The sequence below is a fragment of the Mirounga angustirostris genome, unplaced genomic scaffold (assembly GCF_029215605.1).
Source record: "Mirounga angustirostris isolate CCGP_5_RB_7025 unplaced genomic scaffold, mMirAng1.0.hap1 SCAF_15, whole genome shotgun sequence".
In the NCBI taxonomy this organism is placed as follows: Eukaryota; Metazoa; Chordata; class Mammalia; order Carnivora; family Phocidae; genus Mirounga; species Mirounga angustirostris.
Window position 1 is genome coordinate 93,271,084 of NW_026991723.1, and position 16,508 is coordinate 93,287,591.

Genomic DNA, 16,508 nt, shown 5'->3' on the forward strand with positions numbered 1-16,508 from the left:
GTACAGGCCCAGCCCTTCCAGTGTCGAGCGCGTGCCTTCCCCGTGCGGCCCGTGCGCAGCCGCGCGCTGCCCCTCCGCCCGGGGGCCCAGCGCGCACTGCCCCTGACCCGGTTTGTGCAGTGGTGATGTCTAAAGGAATGTCACGAAAATTTCTGTCTGTGTTGCTTGTTGACGCGTGCAGGGACTGTGAAGAAGGGCAGGGGACGGGGGAAGATTCGAGAACAGCCAAGGCCCGCTCAGGCCTGAGCAGCGGCGGCGGGGCTCCCAGGGCCAGAGTCCCGCGGTCTCCCCAGGCGGCTGAGGGCGGTGCGTGCGGCAGGCGGTGAGCACGGAGCCCAGCGCCAGGCAGGCGGCCAGGCTGGCGAGGAACGAGATGGGCCCGAGCACGTAGACCACGGCCAGGTCCCGCGGAGCGAGTGGCTGCGGACAGTGGCTGAAGGCGGCGTCCGGGAAGGCGGTCAAGGGGCTGAGCGTCTGGCGCCCTGGCAACACGCAGAGCAGCGTCTCGGTCTCTGCGGGACACAGGTGCAGAGTCAGGCGACGGTGGCCGTGGGTCCCGGCCCGTCCACCCTCGCCTGGAGGGCTCACCTGGCGCCCGCCTCGGGTGCCTGCGCAGCCAGGAGCAGAGCGGACGCAGCGCGCAGCCGCAGGTCCAGGGGTTGCCGCGCAGGTGCAGCGCGTGGAGAGCGGGCAGGCGGGCCAGGAGGCCCGGCGCGAGCGCGGACAGCTCGTTGTCCTGCAGGCTGAGCGCGTGCAGCAGCGGGAGCGCGCCCAGCGCCGCGGGTTCCAGGCGCGCCAGCCGATTGCCTGCCCGCGAGAGGGAGCGGAGCGCGCGCAGGGGCGAGAAGGTGCGGGGCGCCAGCGCCTCCAGCTGGTTGCCGCTGAGGTCGAGCCGCTGCAGCGCGCCCAAGCTCCGGAAGGCCCGCGCGTGCACCCAGCGCAGCCCGTTCTCGCGCAGGTCCAGGCGCAGCAGCGTGCCAGCGCCCACGAAGGCCCCGGGCGGCAGCGCGCGCACACGGTTGTGGTCCAGCAGCAGCGCGCGCACGCGCCGGCTCAGGTCCGCGGGCACGGCGGGCAGAGCGCGCCCCGAGCAGTTGACCAGGCCGCCCGGCGCGCACTCGCACGCCTCGGGGCAGTCCGGGGTGGCTGGGGTTCCCGAGAAGGTGGCCGCGGTGGACGACTGGGCCCAGAGTGGCCACAGCGACAGCAGCAGGAGCAACATCGGCGGCGGCCGCCGCGAGAGAAAGGAGGGGCTCCTCATGGAGCAGCGCTAGGAGCCCGCTGCTCGTGCGTCCACGCAGCCAGTGCGTCTCTGCCGCGTCTGCCCAAATACTAAGTCTCCGGCCCGAGTGCCGGCAGTTCCTGTTCCATGGCCAGTCCCGCACCTAGGGCGGGGGCTGGGCAGCCAGCCAGCGTCCTGCACTGCCAACCACCTGTCCCGGAGCTGGGCTGCTCTTGGCTCTGGGCCAGCTGCGACGCTGACAAGACGCCTCGCCCCTCCTCCCGAGGTGCCTACCACCCTGCGCCCCGCGGAGGCCTGAGCGCTGGACAACACCCACACCCACCAAACTCATCGATGCCACGCACGGAATGGGACTCCGTGAGCCCTGCTGCTCTCCCCGGTCTCTGCCCATCTCCTGCCCAGCAAAGTGACCCCAGCACACACACAGTGCCCCCCCGTATAGGGATGGTCCCATCCCCATAGTGGATAATTGGTGGGGTCAGGAGCACATGATGGGGGCCTGAGCCCAGGGGGTAGACTGGAGGGTGGAGGGGGTACGAGGCAGGGGGACAGTCATGTCTGCCCCACCTGGCCCTGTAAGGACTGTCCTAGAACCTCAAGGAGACAGTGTGGGTAGGGCACAGACACCAGCCCAAGTTCTCCTGTCAAACACTGCTCCCTCTGGAGTCATCAGAGTCGCACATCCTGTCCTGGGGTTTCCTGGGGTGGGGGTGGGGGGCAGAGGCCCCCGGCGCCCCGCCAACTTCATGGGACACAGCAGCAGGAAGATGAGGGGAGGGACCAGGCTGAGGCCTCGGCAAGAGGAGGTGGAAGTACCAGGGCTGTGGCTCCCTGCCCTGGAGGGTGGACAGTGGGTACCTCCTCCCCCCACCCAAGATCAAGGAGGTGACCTGGGTGCACACAAACCCCTCCCCAGCCCGTGGCACAGCTGCACCGCGGCTCGAGGACGAGCCTGCAGGGAGGACAGGGCAGAAGCACTGAATACTGTTTAATTCCCCTCCCCCAGGCTGCCTGCAGCCCTACTCAGGTTGGGGGGCTGAGAGGGAGCTCCCCCTCCACAGTCATGTTTGGGGCCATAGGGTCCATGGGAATGGCCAGGAGGCCTTGTTCGTCCAGGGGTGGCAGCATGGAGACCTCCAGGTCGGGGTCCATGACATGGGACTCCACTTGCACGGAGTGCAGGTCCATGCGATCTTCCTGGACTCCGTAGTGCCCCACCAACCTGCACGACAGGGGCCGGGTCAGGCTGGCTGGCCACCAGCACAGGCCTCGAGAGGGCGGGCCCGGGCCTCCGGCCAGTGCTCGTGACCCATCTGTGACCCCCCGCACCTCCCAGGGGCAGGAGGCAGGGGCGCGGCTCACCTGTGGGCTTCCCGAGGTTACTCACCTGCTGCTCATGTGTCTGGGGCATGGCTCACTGGAGGGACAAGGGGAGGTGTGAGTCCCAGAGCAACGGAGCCCAGACGCGCCCCCACCGCCCGCCTCTCCACAGCCCAGCCTGGGAAACAGCATCCCGGCTCCCGGTAACCCCCCGTCGCCCAGCACGGCCCTGCGGCCCCCAGCCGCCCCCCAGCCCCGGGCTCATGCACCTCTTGGCTCTCATGACACCGACTGCCACGATGACCAGGCCGCAGAGGCAACTGGCGCCTATGCCCGCCAGCACCACGAGCAGGGCAATGAGGGCCTCGCGGCTGAGGCCGAGGCTGCACTCGCAGTACGTCCCAGCTGCAGAGACAGGGCCCGTGCGGCCGAGGGGCCCTCGTCACCGGCCAGCGGAGGACCCCCAGGGCCGCCCCTCTCCCTGGCGGCCACCAGAAGGGTACGGGAGGGGCCCTCGCAGGGGCGGGGTTCGGGGGCAGGAGGAGGCACCTGCAGCAGGGATGAGCAAAAGGGACAAACATAGGAGGCCAAGGGGGCTGCCGACCAGGCAGGAGTCAGGCTGGGGACAGGGGGCCATGTCCAGCCCCCAGCCCCACCACACACCTCCGCACGGAACCCATCGGAAGGCGCTGACCTCACAGTGGGGCCCTGAAGCAGAGCGGGTGGGGGCAGGGCTTTGGCTGGAGCTTCACTTGAGCTCGGTGCCCGAGTGGAGGAGCCCTGGGCAGGCAGCCCCGGAGTGGGGTAGGTAGGGTGGAGAGGGGCCTGGGAGCCACTTCTGAGTGCCCTGCCGGACCCAAGGCCAAGGCAAGGATGGGGCTGCCCCAGCCTGGTGGGGCGGTGCTTTGTGGGGAAGGGGGTGGAGCCCATGCCTAGGCCCCTGGGAAGGTGGAGACAGTGGCCCGGAAACCCCGGGGGCCCCAGAGTGCGCAGCACAGGCCTGGGTTCCTCTCTCAGGATCCCCAGGGCTGGGACAAGCAGGGGCCGAGGGGGGGCAAGGCATGGACCTGTGCTCACTGCCCTCCCTCACGCGGGCCGTCCTGGGGAGGGTCCCGCCCACACCCACACCCACACCCACACCCACGCCCCAGCAATGCTCAGGTCCGAAGGAACCTCCAGGGGTTCTTCAACCCCCCAGGAGAGGTGGGCACTGCCCACAGGTCTCCCCAGCACATCCTCCGGGTGGGCCTGGCTCAGAAGCGGCTGCAGGTTGCATCTGAGGCTCCAGCTTAGGTGTCCTTCAAGTGGGAGCCCAGCTGACCCTCTGAGGGCTGCTTCCTGGGGCATCTTCCTGCCACCCGACAAGCGCCGCCTGAGGCACTCACCTGCAGGATGGCATCTTTAGAGTTAACCTCAGCCTCCTCCCTGGTCTCCTGCACTGCCTCTCCACCCTGAGGCCTCCTCCCTCCTCCCCTAAGGACCCAGCCAAGCAAACCACCCAGGCAGCAGGAGGAAGTGCCCCACTGCACAGCTGACCCCGCAGGGCGCCAGGGGCAAGCGTGCAGAGGGGTCCCAGCTGACCCCTGCTCGCTGGGGACCTCCCTGACTCCAGACAGGGGTGGCCCCTCCTAGGGGAGCCCTCAGGGACCAGCCAGCGGTTTCTGGCCTGATGAGTAATGCTGTGACCCAAGACACAGCTTTTTTACCATATTCATCCACAAACCAAGTCGGAAGGGACGAGAAGCAGGAGTGCCGTGCCCAGAACCGGACGCAGCCCCCTGCCAGGCCGGTCTAGCAGGTTTGCACCCTGGTTAGGACGACAAAAGTACACTCAGCCCAGTGCCAGACGGCCTTCCGCCTGGAGGGAATGTGGGCTGTCAGAGCCTCCTCCTGGGCCCCCACCAGAACCCGGAGGAAAGCGGGAGGCCCCTCTTCTAGTGACCACGGCTCAGCAGCCTCAGTGGTGGGCAGAGTCCAGGAGAGGGAGGGGTCAGCTGCTACGGCTACACACCTGTTCCCACCACGTTGTCCCCCAAGCCCGTGGCGAACAGAACACTCTGGGGTAGGAAAGGGAAGTCCCAGAACAGGGCTGGCCGCAGGGCCCCGAGCAACAGGCCCAAGTGGAGAAGTGGGGGTAGGCACTGGAAGACAGCTGGGGGCGGGGGGACCCAAGAGTGTGTAGGGGCAATAGGCATGGCTCCAGGCCTGGGAAGGCACCCCGGGCAGGTGGGAGCAGAAGTGGAGGCTCTTTCCAAAGGGCCTCTGTTGCCTGGGAGGACAGCGCCACCACCTAGAGGGAGCTCCCAGCACTGGCCTGGGTGGAGCCTACACCCTTCCCTGCCTCCTGGGGCCTCAGGGCTGGGGCAGTGCCAGGCCCCCAAAACCCCTTGCACAGCCCTGTGTGGGCTCTGGACACTGCTGGCCCCCCAGCCGCACTGGGAAGACTGGTTTCACAGGGTTCTTCAACCGTACTCTGAGCACTGAGGCCCCGGCGTGCTCCGACCACGTGCCTGAGGGCACAGAAACCAGCTTCACTGTGAGCCACAAATAGCCAGCCCCTCCTGCTGCGGACGTGGGGAGTTCTTGGTCCATCAGGGGACGCTCAGCTGCCTGCCCATCTCACACATCCCAGTGGCGCCCACGTGTCCCAGCAACAGCCCTGGAGCCTCAGGCCAGGAAGAGGGCGGGTGACCCAACGGCTCCTTCCAAAGGCCAGAGTGAGGCTTGGGGCTGGAGGCCTCCGGTGTGCTCCTGCCTGAGCTTCAGGCTCAGAGGTGGGCCTTCCCCAGCTGGTGTGGCCTAGGGACACCCATGTGCCAGGGCTCTGGGTCTGGAGCTCAAACACAGGTATGCAGGCCAGGACTGGGCCCGGCCACTCATGTCTCCCCTCATCTGCTCCCAGGGAGCCAGGTCCTGCTGAGTGGGGGTGGAGAGGTCGGGCTGGAGGGACAACCTGGCCCACAAGCTCATGATGGGCCACAAAGCCACCAGGACAGGGAAAGGACAGAGAACCATTCGCTTTACTCTGCACTCGGGGGGCTGGGCAGGGGCTGGGGGCGGGTGGGGTGGATGGTGCGGGAAGGGCCCCGTGGGGCGCCTCAGCTGCAGCTCTTGGGCAGGCGGTAGACGCCGGCCGAGTAGACGAGCTGCTGGTCACGCACCTTCTTCTGCAGGAAGCCCTGCAGCTCCTGCAGGTCAATCTCGGCCAGCGCGGGGCCGGTCACCACAAACATGCGCAGCATACTGTAGATGCGCTCCAGTGACAGGCTCTCCAGGTTGGTCAGCATGGCCTGGATGTACGTCCAGAAAAGCTGGGGAGACAGAGAGCAGGCCGGCAGTCGGGCCACCACCCGCCGGGCTGCCACCTCGCCAGAGGCCAAGCCAGGCCGCCGCCCCCCAGCAGTCGCACCAGCAGCTCCTCCTCCTTCTGGTCCGCCTGCGAGGCCATGCCCGAGTCGCTCTCCTCGTCGCTGTCGATGAGCACCATGCTGTCCCGGTCCTGGGGCCGCTCCTCCTCCACCACAGAGAAGGTGCCGGCGGGCTCCTCACGCAGCACGCCCTGCTGCAGCCACACGGACATGCGCCGCCGCAGGAGAGCCACGGGCATCTTCACCACCTTGCTCAGCTCCTCCAGGGTCCAGCTGGCTGTGTGGAGCGGCCGCGAGCTCTGGGCACATGGGGCGAGGCCACGCCCCCTGCCCATCCCCCCCGGCTTCCTGGAGGTCAGCAGGACCAGGGCGGCTGGCCCAGGGGGGCATGGCTGGGGCCGGCCGGCAAGGGGCCAGTGGGCTCACCTTGGTCCTGGAAGTACAGCAGGACCACCGCCTGCACGGGAGTCACCGCCACAGACAGGGTGCGGTCAGCCAGCTCCACGTCCATGGTCACCAGACCCAGGGTGTGCTTCCAGCTGAGGGTCCGCATGGCCTGGGGAGGGCCGGAGTCAGCACGGAGTCAGCACCGGCGGCCCCGCGGCCCTGCACCAGGGAGCGAAGGGCTCCCTGACCTGCCCCCGCCGGGCCGTCAGCAGCAGGACAGGACAGGGCTCTGGCTCCCACCCGCTCAGCCAGCCCGGTCAGTGGGCACTGACAGACCCCCGCGGCCTCTGAGAAACACGTCCGCGTCCTAACCCCCAGGATCCCAGAGTGTGACCTGAGCTGGAGACGGGGTCATGGCAGGTGGGGCCAGTTAAGGTGAGGTCATGTGGAGTGCTGGGGGCCCTGACGGAACACGGTCAGCGTCCTCGGGGGGGGGGGTGAGGACAGAGGCAGAGACTGCAGGGACGCAGCCACAGCCAAGAGACACCAAGCAAGGCCTGCAAACCCGCTCCCCGATGCCGGGGGGCAGGAAGGACCAGCCCACACCCTGCTGACACCCTGGCCTCCACACTGCCTGCAGAACAGAAGAAAAGCTTGTTCTGAGGACCCGTTGTGGCACTTTGTTCCGGCAGCCACAAGAAAGGCACACATGTTGGTCCCGGGAAGTGGGTGCCGCTGTAGCGAATACCCAGGAACGTGGGAGTCCACGGAATCGGAGGGGGGGCGGAGGCTGGGAGCACGAGCCGCACGCTCGTGATGGCTGCACTGCCCCGAAGGGAAAGTTGTCGGGAACGTGGCCAGGAAAGCCACGCTGGGGAGGTGTCAAACGAGAACGTGCGACCCCGCCAGGCGGTGGCAGAGCCCCTGTGAGCAGCCGGACTGAGGGAAGTGTGGGAGGGCGGCACGTGGCAGCACGCGAGCCTGGACCGCGCAGGGGTGCTCCGTGCGTGCTCAGCACAGAGCCCCAAGGGCACCAGAGACCTACACTGACGTGGGAGCCCACCGGCAGCCCCAGAAGAGCCAGGATGGAGACGGGCTGTCCAGGAAGGGGGTGCGTAGGAATGGACAAGGCTCCAGAGAGTTTTACAACAGCCTGCGCTGAGAGGGAGGGGGAGCCACGGGAGAGCCTGGCTCTGCACGCAGGGGTGTGGTGTGGAGGCCTGGCCGGCAAGCTGGGAACACAACCATGAGGTCACACAGGTTCTTCCACTGGCTTTCGAACTTGCCTGGGGGCTGCGACCCCTTCCTTCCTTCAGAAGTCTTCCTCTTGGAATGCGGAGTCTGCCCTACACCTTCCCACAAACACCCTGTGGAAGCAGCAACTACCTGTCCGTTCTCCCAGGTTCATAGCCGGAGAGGAACCCTGGCCAGAATGAGCTGCACCAATTCAGCTGCTACTTAGATGCTGAACTTTGGGGTTGCTGTGAACTTGGAGTCATTGCTGGAAGGGTTAAGACTTCTGGGGATGTTGCTTGAATGTGTTTTGCATGTGGGAAGGACATGAATTTCAGGGGGGCTGGAGGGTGGACTGTTGCAGGTGGAATTGTGTCCCTCAAAAAGATGCTAAAGTCCTACCCCCAGTAACTCAGGACGTAAGCTTATCTGGAAATCAGGTCATCACTCATTCAGTTTGTTCCAGTGAGCTCACTCTGGAACAGAGTGGGCCTTGACCCAATACAGCTGGTGTCCTCTAACAAGAAAGTGGAGAGAGAGAGACACGGGGAGAATGCCACGTGACAAAAGAGGCAGAAGGTGACTGATGTGGCCACAAGTTACACGATGCCTGGAGCCACCAGAAGCTGGAAGAGGCAGGAAGAGTCGTCCCCCGGAGGCTCTGGAGAGGGTGCAGGCCTACGACCGATCACTCGATTTTGGACTTTTAGCTGCCATGGACAGGCCCTCTGGCTCCGAGGCCGTGACCCTACAGCCACCACTCCAACCAGCAGATGTGAGGCCCAGCAGCAGAAAGCACAGGCTACTCTCTGGGCTGCACAGCCACCCACACGTGTCCAGCATGATCCTCGGGCCCAGAGTGCACTTGGCGGCAGGCAGAGACACTATGGCCACAGGCCTGAGCTCCAGCACAGCCCTGGGGCCTGCCCCCGCCACTCTAGGATCCAGCTGGAGTTAAGACAAAGCAGCTGAACCTTGGTCATCACGGCAGGTGCATCAGGCCTGAGCCTTCCCGGGACCCACGGCGAGACCCCTGTGGGAGGTCGTGGGGGGTCTCCTGGCGGTGGCGGCATGCCAACAAGGCAGCCAGAAGGGGCAGGGGGAAGGCAGTGAGCACACAGATGTCCTCAACCAGGGAGAGGTGGGGGTGCCCCGCGGACAGGCTCCAGAGCAAGCACCTCACCAGTCAGGAGCAGAAACCACGGGGTGGTGAAATGGCCCAGCGGGAGCCAGTGAGAGCCACACAGACCCTCGCAGCCTTGTGCGGTGCTGCCCCTGAATACGGCCTGCCCCTGTTCTGCCTCCCCACTCCAGAACCCCTTGCCTTGCTCCTGCCCTGCCTGTCTCTGGAAGGGAGCCCTCCTCCCTCCAGAACTAGCTTCCTTGGCCTAGAACAGCAAACCTGGAGAACCCACTGTCCCTCCCACTACCTGGCTCTGCTGCCCACCCCCCCCACCAACTCCTCCATACCCCAGCCAACTGGTCTCCCTCCCAGGGCTCCGTCCTGAGGGCTCCTCAAGCCCTGGCTGCTGGCCCGTCTCTGGAGCTGCTCCAGATGGTCCCAGGGCTCAGGCTCTGCTCCCTAGGCACCTACCAGACTCGTCCTCTGCTTGGGAACCCAGCAGCCCCTCAAGCCCCTCAAGCCCCACAACTCACTTATTAGACCGAATGCCCCAGAACCTGCTTCACCAGTCCCCAGAAACCTAGGACAGGTACCCTAGCTCCCCGCTCTCTCCAGACACGTCTCCACTGAGCCATCCCTGCAAGGAAGGGTTCTTCGTGCCGTTAATCCCCGCCCACACCAGGCTCCACCTGCCCACACCTGCCACCTGCACTCCCAGAGGGAGTGGGCTCTGCACTCAGCACATCGGGCTCTGGTGGGCTCTGGACTACCCCACACGTCCTGCAGCGCTCCCCTCTCTCTCCTCCTGCCCGAGTCCTAGGCCGTCAGGGCCCCAACAGCAAACAGCATAGTCCTGGTCCTCTAGTGCCCTGGGGCCTGGGAAAGCAGTTTCTAGGGAAGCAAGCTGGGCAGTGGCAGGGACAGGGCAGGGTCCTGGAAGTCAAGTGCCTCATGGGCGACGAGATTTCCTGGAGGCAGACACCCACCGAGCAGACACAGCTCCCTGACTTTCCCTGGGACAAGCCCGGCGCCCCAGCCCCTGGTTCTGAGATACCAGAGGAGAGACAGTGGAAGAGGAAGCCCAGAAGGGTGGGGGGGCATGAGCCACCCAGCCCCTCTCCTAGTATAGTGTGGGGAAGCACCCCCGTGCACACGGGCATGGGTTCCTAACGGAGCAGAACATGGGCCACGCCCTCCCACCCCGAGGCAGAGGAGTCCGGAGAGGACTGTGGGGATGGGCCACAGCCGCTTGTCGCACAGCATGGGCGGAAGGGTCGCCTGCCCCCTGGTTCCTGACACAGGGAGGTGTGGACGGTACCTTCAGCTTCTCGTACTTCTTGCAGTAGACCTCGAGGGCCTCCCTGATGTCCTCGGGGACCTCCAGCTTCTCGTCCTTGAAGGGCGGCCAGAACTCACTGGACAGGATGACGGCATAGACCCCAAAAGGTGGCTGCTCCTCTGCGGGCCGCTTCTCGTCCTCCTCACGGATGTTGGCATTGATGCGGCGGGAATCCGCCATGTCCTGGGGGGAAGAGCTAGGTGTCGCAAAAACCCCTGGACTGCGCTGGAGGTGAGGCTGGGCCAGGTGGGCGGGGAGCCCTGGGTACCCACCTTCAGCATGACCTCACAGAAGTGCATCGGAGCCTCGCCAAAGCGCAGCTTCAGCAGCTCCACGTTGCGGATCTCCCTGGAAAGAGGCATCTCTGAGGGGGTGTGGCATGCCCCCACCCAGAGAGGCTGCACGGGCACCCGCCCCCACCGATGCAAGGACACCCCCAGGCCAGGAGGAGAATTGGGAAGTGCAGCTCCGGCCATCCAGGCCCTGGGCCTGCTCCATCACAGCGGAGGCCTGGGAGTGCCTGGGCACCCGGCTCCCCAAGCTCCTGGGCCGCCTCCGCCCAGGCCTCCCCGGGACCACGGCTGAGCACAGGCCAGTGCTTGCTTGGCATCAGCGATGCAGCTTCCTTCAGCAGCCCAGCAGCCACTCGCAAGCCTCACCGCTCAGGACTGAAGCTGAACTGGTGCAGGAGGCGGTCAGCCAGCAATGAGCGGTACTCGTTGATGAAGAGATCCTTGCTGCCATAGATGCTGACCAGCAGGCTGATGATGTCCGAGGAGCGCCGCTTGGAGCTGGACTTCCCTGCACAGCACAGGGGCAGGGTGCCACTGAGGAGCACCATCTGCATCCAGCCAGGGCCCACCCTGCCACGCCGTGAGGCCCAGGCTCAGATCCCAGGGTAGGGGCGGGTTGGGTGGTGCCCGGGCTGCCTGCGAACCTGCTCTTCTAGCAACCGGGATGGGGTCTCAGGCCACCGTGGGCCCACTCAAGCAGCAGAAGTGCTTGGGGAACAGGCTGGGTTGGGCGGGGACAGCAGACCCCCTCGAGCCTCGGGGCACGTGTGGAGACAAACTCTAGGCCAGAGCACCGACCTTACTGGGGCCTCCCCCACAATGCGGAGCCTGGCAGGGCTGGCGGGCACTGACCTGGATCAGCATCCACGGGGTCAGGGACCCAGTCCTCGGGCTCGCCAGAGTCATCCTCACTGTCCTGACCCGTCTCCAGACTCGCCGGATCGGTCTTGGACAGCTCAACAGCCAAGTCCCCTGTCCCGTCTGAGTCCCCCGTCAGCCCAGCCACAATCTGCCGCACCGTGTCCTCCCGCGTCCTGCCAAATGTGGGTACTGCTGGCCCTCATAGCACCTCTCCCTGCTCGCCTCACTAGCCCGCATACCCCACCTCACCCATGGCAGTCAGTGCCTTTTGGCCACATGCTTAAAGTAAGTCTACCAGACTCTTCTCAAAAGACAATGTGAGGGGCGCCTGGGTGGCTCAGTTGTTAAGCATCTGCCTTCGGCTCAGGTCCTGATCACAGGGTCCTGGGATCGAGCCCCGCGTCGGGCTCCCTGCTTGGCGGGAAGCCTGCTTCTCCCTCTCCCACTCCCCCTGCTTGTGTTCCCTCTCTCGCTGTGTCTCTGTCAAATAAATAAATAAAATCTTAAAAAAAAAAAATAATGATACTAAAACTAAAATAAAAACCCACCATTTTCTGGGAACACCAAGAAATGAAATAATAAGACAAAACCAAGGCGCCTGGGGGGCTCAGTCAGTGGAGGATTTGCCTTCGGCTCAGGTCATGATCCCAGGGTCCTGGGACCGAGTCCTGCGTTGGGCTTCCTGCTCAGCAGGGGGTCTGCTTCTCCCTCTCCCCATCTCCCCTGCTGGTGCACACACTCTCCCTCTCTCTCAAAATAAAATAAAATCTTAAAACAAAAAACAAGACAGAACCGAGACCAGGCGCTTCCCACCGAGAGGCAGCAGATGTGAGTCAGGACAGCTCCAGCCCCAGCCCTGAGCCTCCACCATTCCGAGGGGTTTCTGGGCAGTTGTGCCATGGGCGGGGCACCCGGTCAAACATGTTCTCTGAGAGCCCAGCTGGCAGTCCCTGGGCCTCGTTGCAGGAGACGCTGAGCCCAGGGTCTGGGGGCCTCTCTGGGCTGGGAGGAGGGGAAGGCATAGAGGGCAGGGGTGCACGGTGGGGCCAGTGTCCACGCACTAGGCAACAGGTCACCAGCAAGAGGAAGGAGCCTTGGCCTTGGGGCCAGGCCACATGGCCCAAGAGGACCCAGGGGAGCTTGGCTGTGTGCATGGAGCCAGGAGACTAGGCCCCAAGTCGGATCCACTCCCCGGGGCCTGCCCGCGGCGCTCACCTCAGGTAGCGGCGAATGGGCTCACAGGCCACCTCCAGGATGACCATGGATGGGTCTAGTACACGCAGGGCCTTGATGGCGGATATGTAGAGGGTGATGATGTCGCACGTGTTCACACCTACGGCCAGGAGGGAGGATGGTAGTCCCCACAGCACCCAGGAGTGGTGGTTCCACAAGCGAGCAGCTGCACCCTGGCCAGGCGGGCTTCCGGTCGCCACTGTGACCGCACTCCCCAGGAAACCAGTGTGACATGCAGGACGCGGGCCCCTTCTCCCCCAACTCTCGGGTGCCTTCCCCAGAATTTTCCAAGATCCCAGCCCCCGCTCACCGGGTGGTCTGTTCTGAAAGGATCATCCATCACCTCTGCCTCTAGGCCACACCCCTCATTTCCCGTGACTCCCTTCAAGGGAGGATGAAGTGGAGTGCCCTGGCCCTCCTGAGGACTGCACAAACCCACGCCCTACACAGGCCCCGGGGCAGGGAGGCCGGACTCTCAGGCAGCAGCTTTGGCACCTGGATGGAGGAGGCGCGTCTCCAGGGCAGCCTTGAGGGACAGGAGCAGCTGCTGCCTCTGGTCAGTCCTCTCCAGACAGTACTTGAGGTCCTCGATGGCTGGCCGCGAGTCCGGGAAGTCTGCAGAAGAGCACCAGCCCTTGCACACACACGCCAGCACACACACACTGTGCGTGCAACAAAGGACTCCAGTCGGCAGGGCCCAGAGGCTGAGCAGCCGCACCTCCACTCAGTAACCCCGAGAAACACCTGCTAGGTGCTTCAGATCATCCTTGCGCCCTCCTGTGCCCGCACCCCCCATGGTGCAGAAGGACAGAGCAGGGACGTGAGGCTGAGAGGATGAGTGTGGACGCCCGGAAGCCCTGTCCACTGCCCTGACCCAGACACTGAGCTGGGGGCAGCCCACGCTGGCGGGCCCCCGCTCTGCCCAAGCGCCCCTCACTGCCTGCCAGATCTGAAGGGCAAAGGCCCAGGAAGGTGGGCTACTCCAGAGGGCAGGGGGCCAACCTCGGATGATGCTGAAGAGCTCCTCGATGCGCAGGCTGGCGTAGATCCGGTAGAAGAACCTCTGCACGTGGCAGTGCCAGCGACGCAGCGTGGTGCCAGCCTCAGGGGATGCGGGCCTGGCTGGACCGTCCTGCAGGAATACCTTGCCCAGCCAGCCCACCACCCTCTCGATCCACTGTTGGAAGAGCACAGGTGAGGTGCTGAGCCCCAGCCTGACGTGGAACAGAGGCCAGGAGCAGCCACACAGCCCTGGGCAGTCCCCAAGGCCGCCTACTCTGGAGTAGGAGCACATCGAAATCCGCAGGATAATGGGCCCAAAGGGGGCACCCCAGGCCTGCCATCAGTGTGCCCAGACTTCTCTCTGGCAACAGTGGCCCTGATGCAGGGCACGGAGAGAATGCTCACCTCTGCCTCGGTGGACAGACACACCCTGTGGGCCACGTACCTGACCAGCCACAGCAGACAGAGGTAAGGACCCTTCCGAGCACACGTGCGTGTACAGGCAATGTGGCCACATAGACCCCAGGATGCATACGTTCTCCCACAAACTATACAGCCACTGATGAGAACATCTGGATGCCCTGCTAAGCGGGGACAACACAGGTACCCCAGCCAGGCCTCTGGGCTCACACCCACTCAAGACCACTGCTGTAGGGACACTTGCTTGGACTCTCCATCACAGCTAATCTGCATTCTCAGGAGACGGTGGAAGAGAATAGGCAAAAAATAGGAGCAGGCTGGACAGTCCCCTGCGGCTGGACCCAGCACCTTCACAGCTCTGGTGAGTCCAGAACAGAGCCCCAGACCATGCCCCCAACAGGGTGGGTGCCCCGAGAGCCCTCACTGGGACACCCTAGACCTAGGCACTGCCTCCAGCCAAGTGATTCTGCTCAGACCTCACCGACACGTCGCAGGCTCTTTCTCACTGTCACCAAGGAAGGCTGGGAAGGGCCAGCCTTCACCCAGCCAGCTCTGACCACCAGCCAGGTCCTAGTTCACCCAAGTCTCCATAGTTTCGCTGCTTCTAAAACCAGGGGGTCAGGTTTGCCAGAAACCTCTTCTACAACCCCCGAGGGACAGGGCCTGAGGGGCTGTCCTTACCTTGTGGAACTCACGCAAGAAGGAGCGCTCATACTCGCCCCGGCAGCGGTCCTCCATCCTCTCCCTGGTCACCTGGTGCAGGGTGGTGGTCACAGCCTCGGCACTGACCCGCTCCAACAGACTGAGCCTGTGTCTGGAAGAGAGCCCTGCCCATGGAGCATGCAGACCACGCTCCTTTCCCCCACACCCAGTGCCCTCAGTAACAAAGGCTTCAAGAAAAAGTTGATGGGAGGACAGAGCCCTGCCCTCCCCAGCTGGCCTCTCTGCCCGGGTTAGACACTGGCCTTCCTCATGTGAGCACTGGGTTTGGCTCTCAGGGCCAAAGCCTCATCTCCTAAACACGGCTCTGAAACAACAGCTAAATACACCACGTGAGTACAGAAGTCCCCACTTAGGCGTTTTGGTGCAGACCCTGGTCCACAACGGCAAAGGGGCTCAAGAAAAGAGGAGAAAGAACATTTCTGTGCATCTTTCATCTGGGATGAACCCAGCAGAAGCCATACAGGGCCTCCCTCCCCCTGCCAGCAACAAGACCACTCCCTTCCTAACCACTGCTGGCGCTTCACTCAATGTGACAAAATCATTATAAGCAACCACAAAGGACAAAAGGCCCATAGGTCAGAACCTGGCTTTAACAGCAACAAAATCCTTTCCTCTTTAAAGGGCTGGAAAGGCAATCTGCTTGCACAGCACGTTGGCCTAATCCCCAGCTTGCGCTGTAAAGAGTAAAAAAAGTAAGTCCACTTTTGCAACTACAGGGGAGAAGAGATGCCATCCCTTTCCTGGAGAGCCTACACAAGGCAGAGCCGAAATCTACCTGGCCCAGGCAATTTGGAATCACGTAGGATCTTAGTGCAGGTAAAGTGGGAAGCCTGGGGCTAACGTGCGTGGCAGAGACACACCTGTGTCCAGCGCAGGACGTGTAAGTTCAGCGCACAGAGATCCTAGGGACCCCACCTTTGTCATGCCCCGCCCCCAGCCAGCTCACCAGCCCGCTCAAGAGGCCCGCTGGACCCGGGACGGTAACGGAGTCAAGAAGAGGCGCAAGGCGCGCGTACTCACAGGGCCTGGCTGAGCTGGTGGAACCGCTCCAGGGCCTGGCGGCACCAGCAGTGCTGCTTGTCGCTGCCGCATCCCGCACACAGCGGGCTCTGCAGAAGCCGGAAGTACCGCCGCCGGGCATACCTGCTGTCCAACTCTCCCTCCAGCTCCGGGTCTGTGCCCCCTTCCCCCTTCCGCTTACTCTGCATGTACACCCGCAGAAAGCGACCGTAGAGGCGCTGAATCATGTCCTGAAAGGTTCTGGGGGTGGAAAAGAACAGGACGCCCCGCAACGTGGTGTGGACTTTCTCCCGCAGCCCCTGAGCGCCTGCGCCCATCAGCAAGCCCAGGCGAGTCCACTTCTCCAGCAGCTCCAGGCTGTGCAGGTAGGGATCCAGCCGGCTCTCCAACAGGCCGAAAGCGTCAAGGAGCAGCAGCAGGCACTGGGGCTCGTCTGCGTGGTTCTCTCGCTGGGCGATGGCATTCCAGAACTCGAGGGAGATGTTGGCCTGCAGGTCGTTCTGCAGCACCTCCACAAACCACTCCTCCAGGACCGCATGCAGGCCGTGGCCCCTCAAAACCTCCACCGCCGCCCGGAGCTCCTCCTCCTTTGGCGGCACCGCACCGCTGGTCCGGGAGGACGCCTGGAGTGAGGGGGGAACGCAGACTGGAGGTGGAGGGCGGGGACAGGCGGGGACAAGCGCGGAAGGGACGCAGCGGAGGGGAAGCTGCAACCGACGCTAGGCTGCCCGGGGAGCCGAACGAACCCCAGGGCGGACGTCCCGGGGGCCCCGCCGCCCTCTCCCGGCCTCACCAGTCCCAGAGCGGCCGGCGGCACCAGCCCGGTGCTCACGGTATTCCAGGCCACCAACAGCTCCTGCGCAGGCCCGGGGTCGCCGTCGCGCCCCGCCGCCGCCATCCGTGCGGCCCCCTAGCTTCCCAGACCCCGCGGGCGCGGCGCGCC

General features: G+C 64.5%; 3 protein-coding genes across 4 annotated transcripts; all 3 read right to left on the reverse strand.

Moving 5' to 3' along the window:
* Positions 1-121: 121 nt before the first annotated feature.
* LRRC26 (leucine rich repeat containing 26) lies at positions 122-1,261 on the reverse strand. Its single transcript, XM_045881917.3, has 2 exons — positions 589-1,261; positions 122-512 (listed from the first exon to the last, which is right to left on the reverse strand). Exons 1-2 carry the CDS (start codon positions 1,259-1,261, stop codon positions 130-132), a joined length of 1,056 nt encoding a protein of 351 aa, XP_045737873.1. The 3' UTR covers positions 122-129.
* Positions 1,262-2,266: 1,005 nt separating this feature from the next.
* On the reverse strand, positions 2,267-3,672 carry TMEM210 (transmembrane protein 210). The gene is made up of 4 exons (XM_064579130.1): positions 3,113-3,672; positions 2,833-2,968; positions 2,631-2,660; positions 2,267-2,465 (listed from the first exon to the last, which is right to left on the reverse strand). The coding sequence occupies exons 1-4, from the start codon at positions 3,198-3,200 to the stop codon at positions 2,267-2,269; spliced, it is 453 nt and encodes a 150-aa protein (XP_064435200.1). The 5' UTR covers positions 3,201-3,672.
* A 1,875-nt stretch (positions 3,673-5,547) lies between these two features.
* On the reverse strand, positions 5,548-16,498 carry ANAPC2 (anaphase promoting complex subunit 2). Of its 2 annotated transcripts, XM_045883580.3 has the most exons (13): positions 16,359-16,498; positions 15,566-16,188; positions 14,504-14,636; positions 13,403-13,577; positions 12,896-13,015; positions 12,383-12,500; positions 11,159-11,340; positions 10,673-10,814; positions 10,286-10,361; positions 9,993-10,196; positions 6,358-6,487; positions 5,973-6,208; positions 5,548-5,874 (listed from the first exon to the last, which is right to left on the reverse strand). In XM_045883580.3, the coding sequence occupies exons 1-13, from the start codon at positions 16,461-16,463 to the stop codon at positions 5,662-5,664; spliced, it is 2,457 nt and encodes an 818-aa protein (XP_045739536.1). In that variant the 5' UTR covers positions 16,464-16,498; the 3' UTR covers positions 5,548-5,661. The 2 variants fall into 2 exon arrangements, with proteins under 2 accessions (XP_045739536.1, XP_045739537.1); XM_045883581.3 differs by lacking the exon at positions 5,973-6,208 and having other exon boundaries at positions 5,603-5,874.
* Between the last annotated feature and the right edge of the window lie 10 nt (positions 16,499-16,508).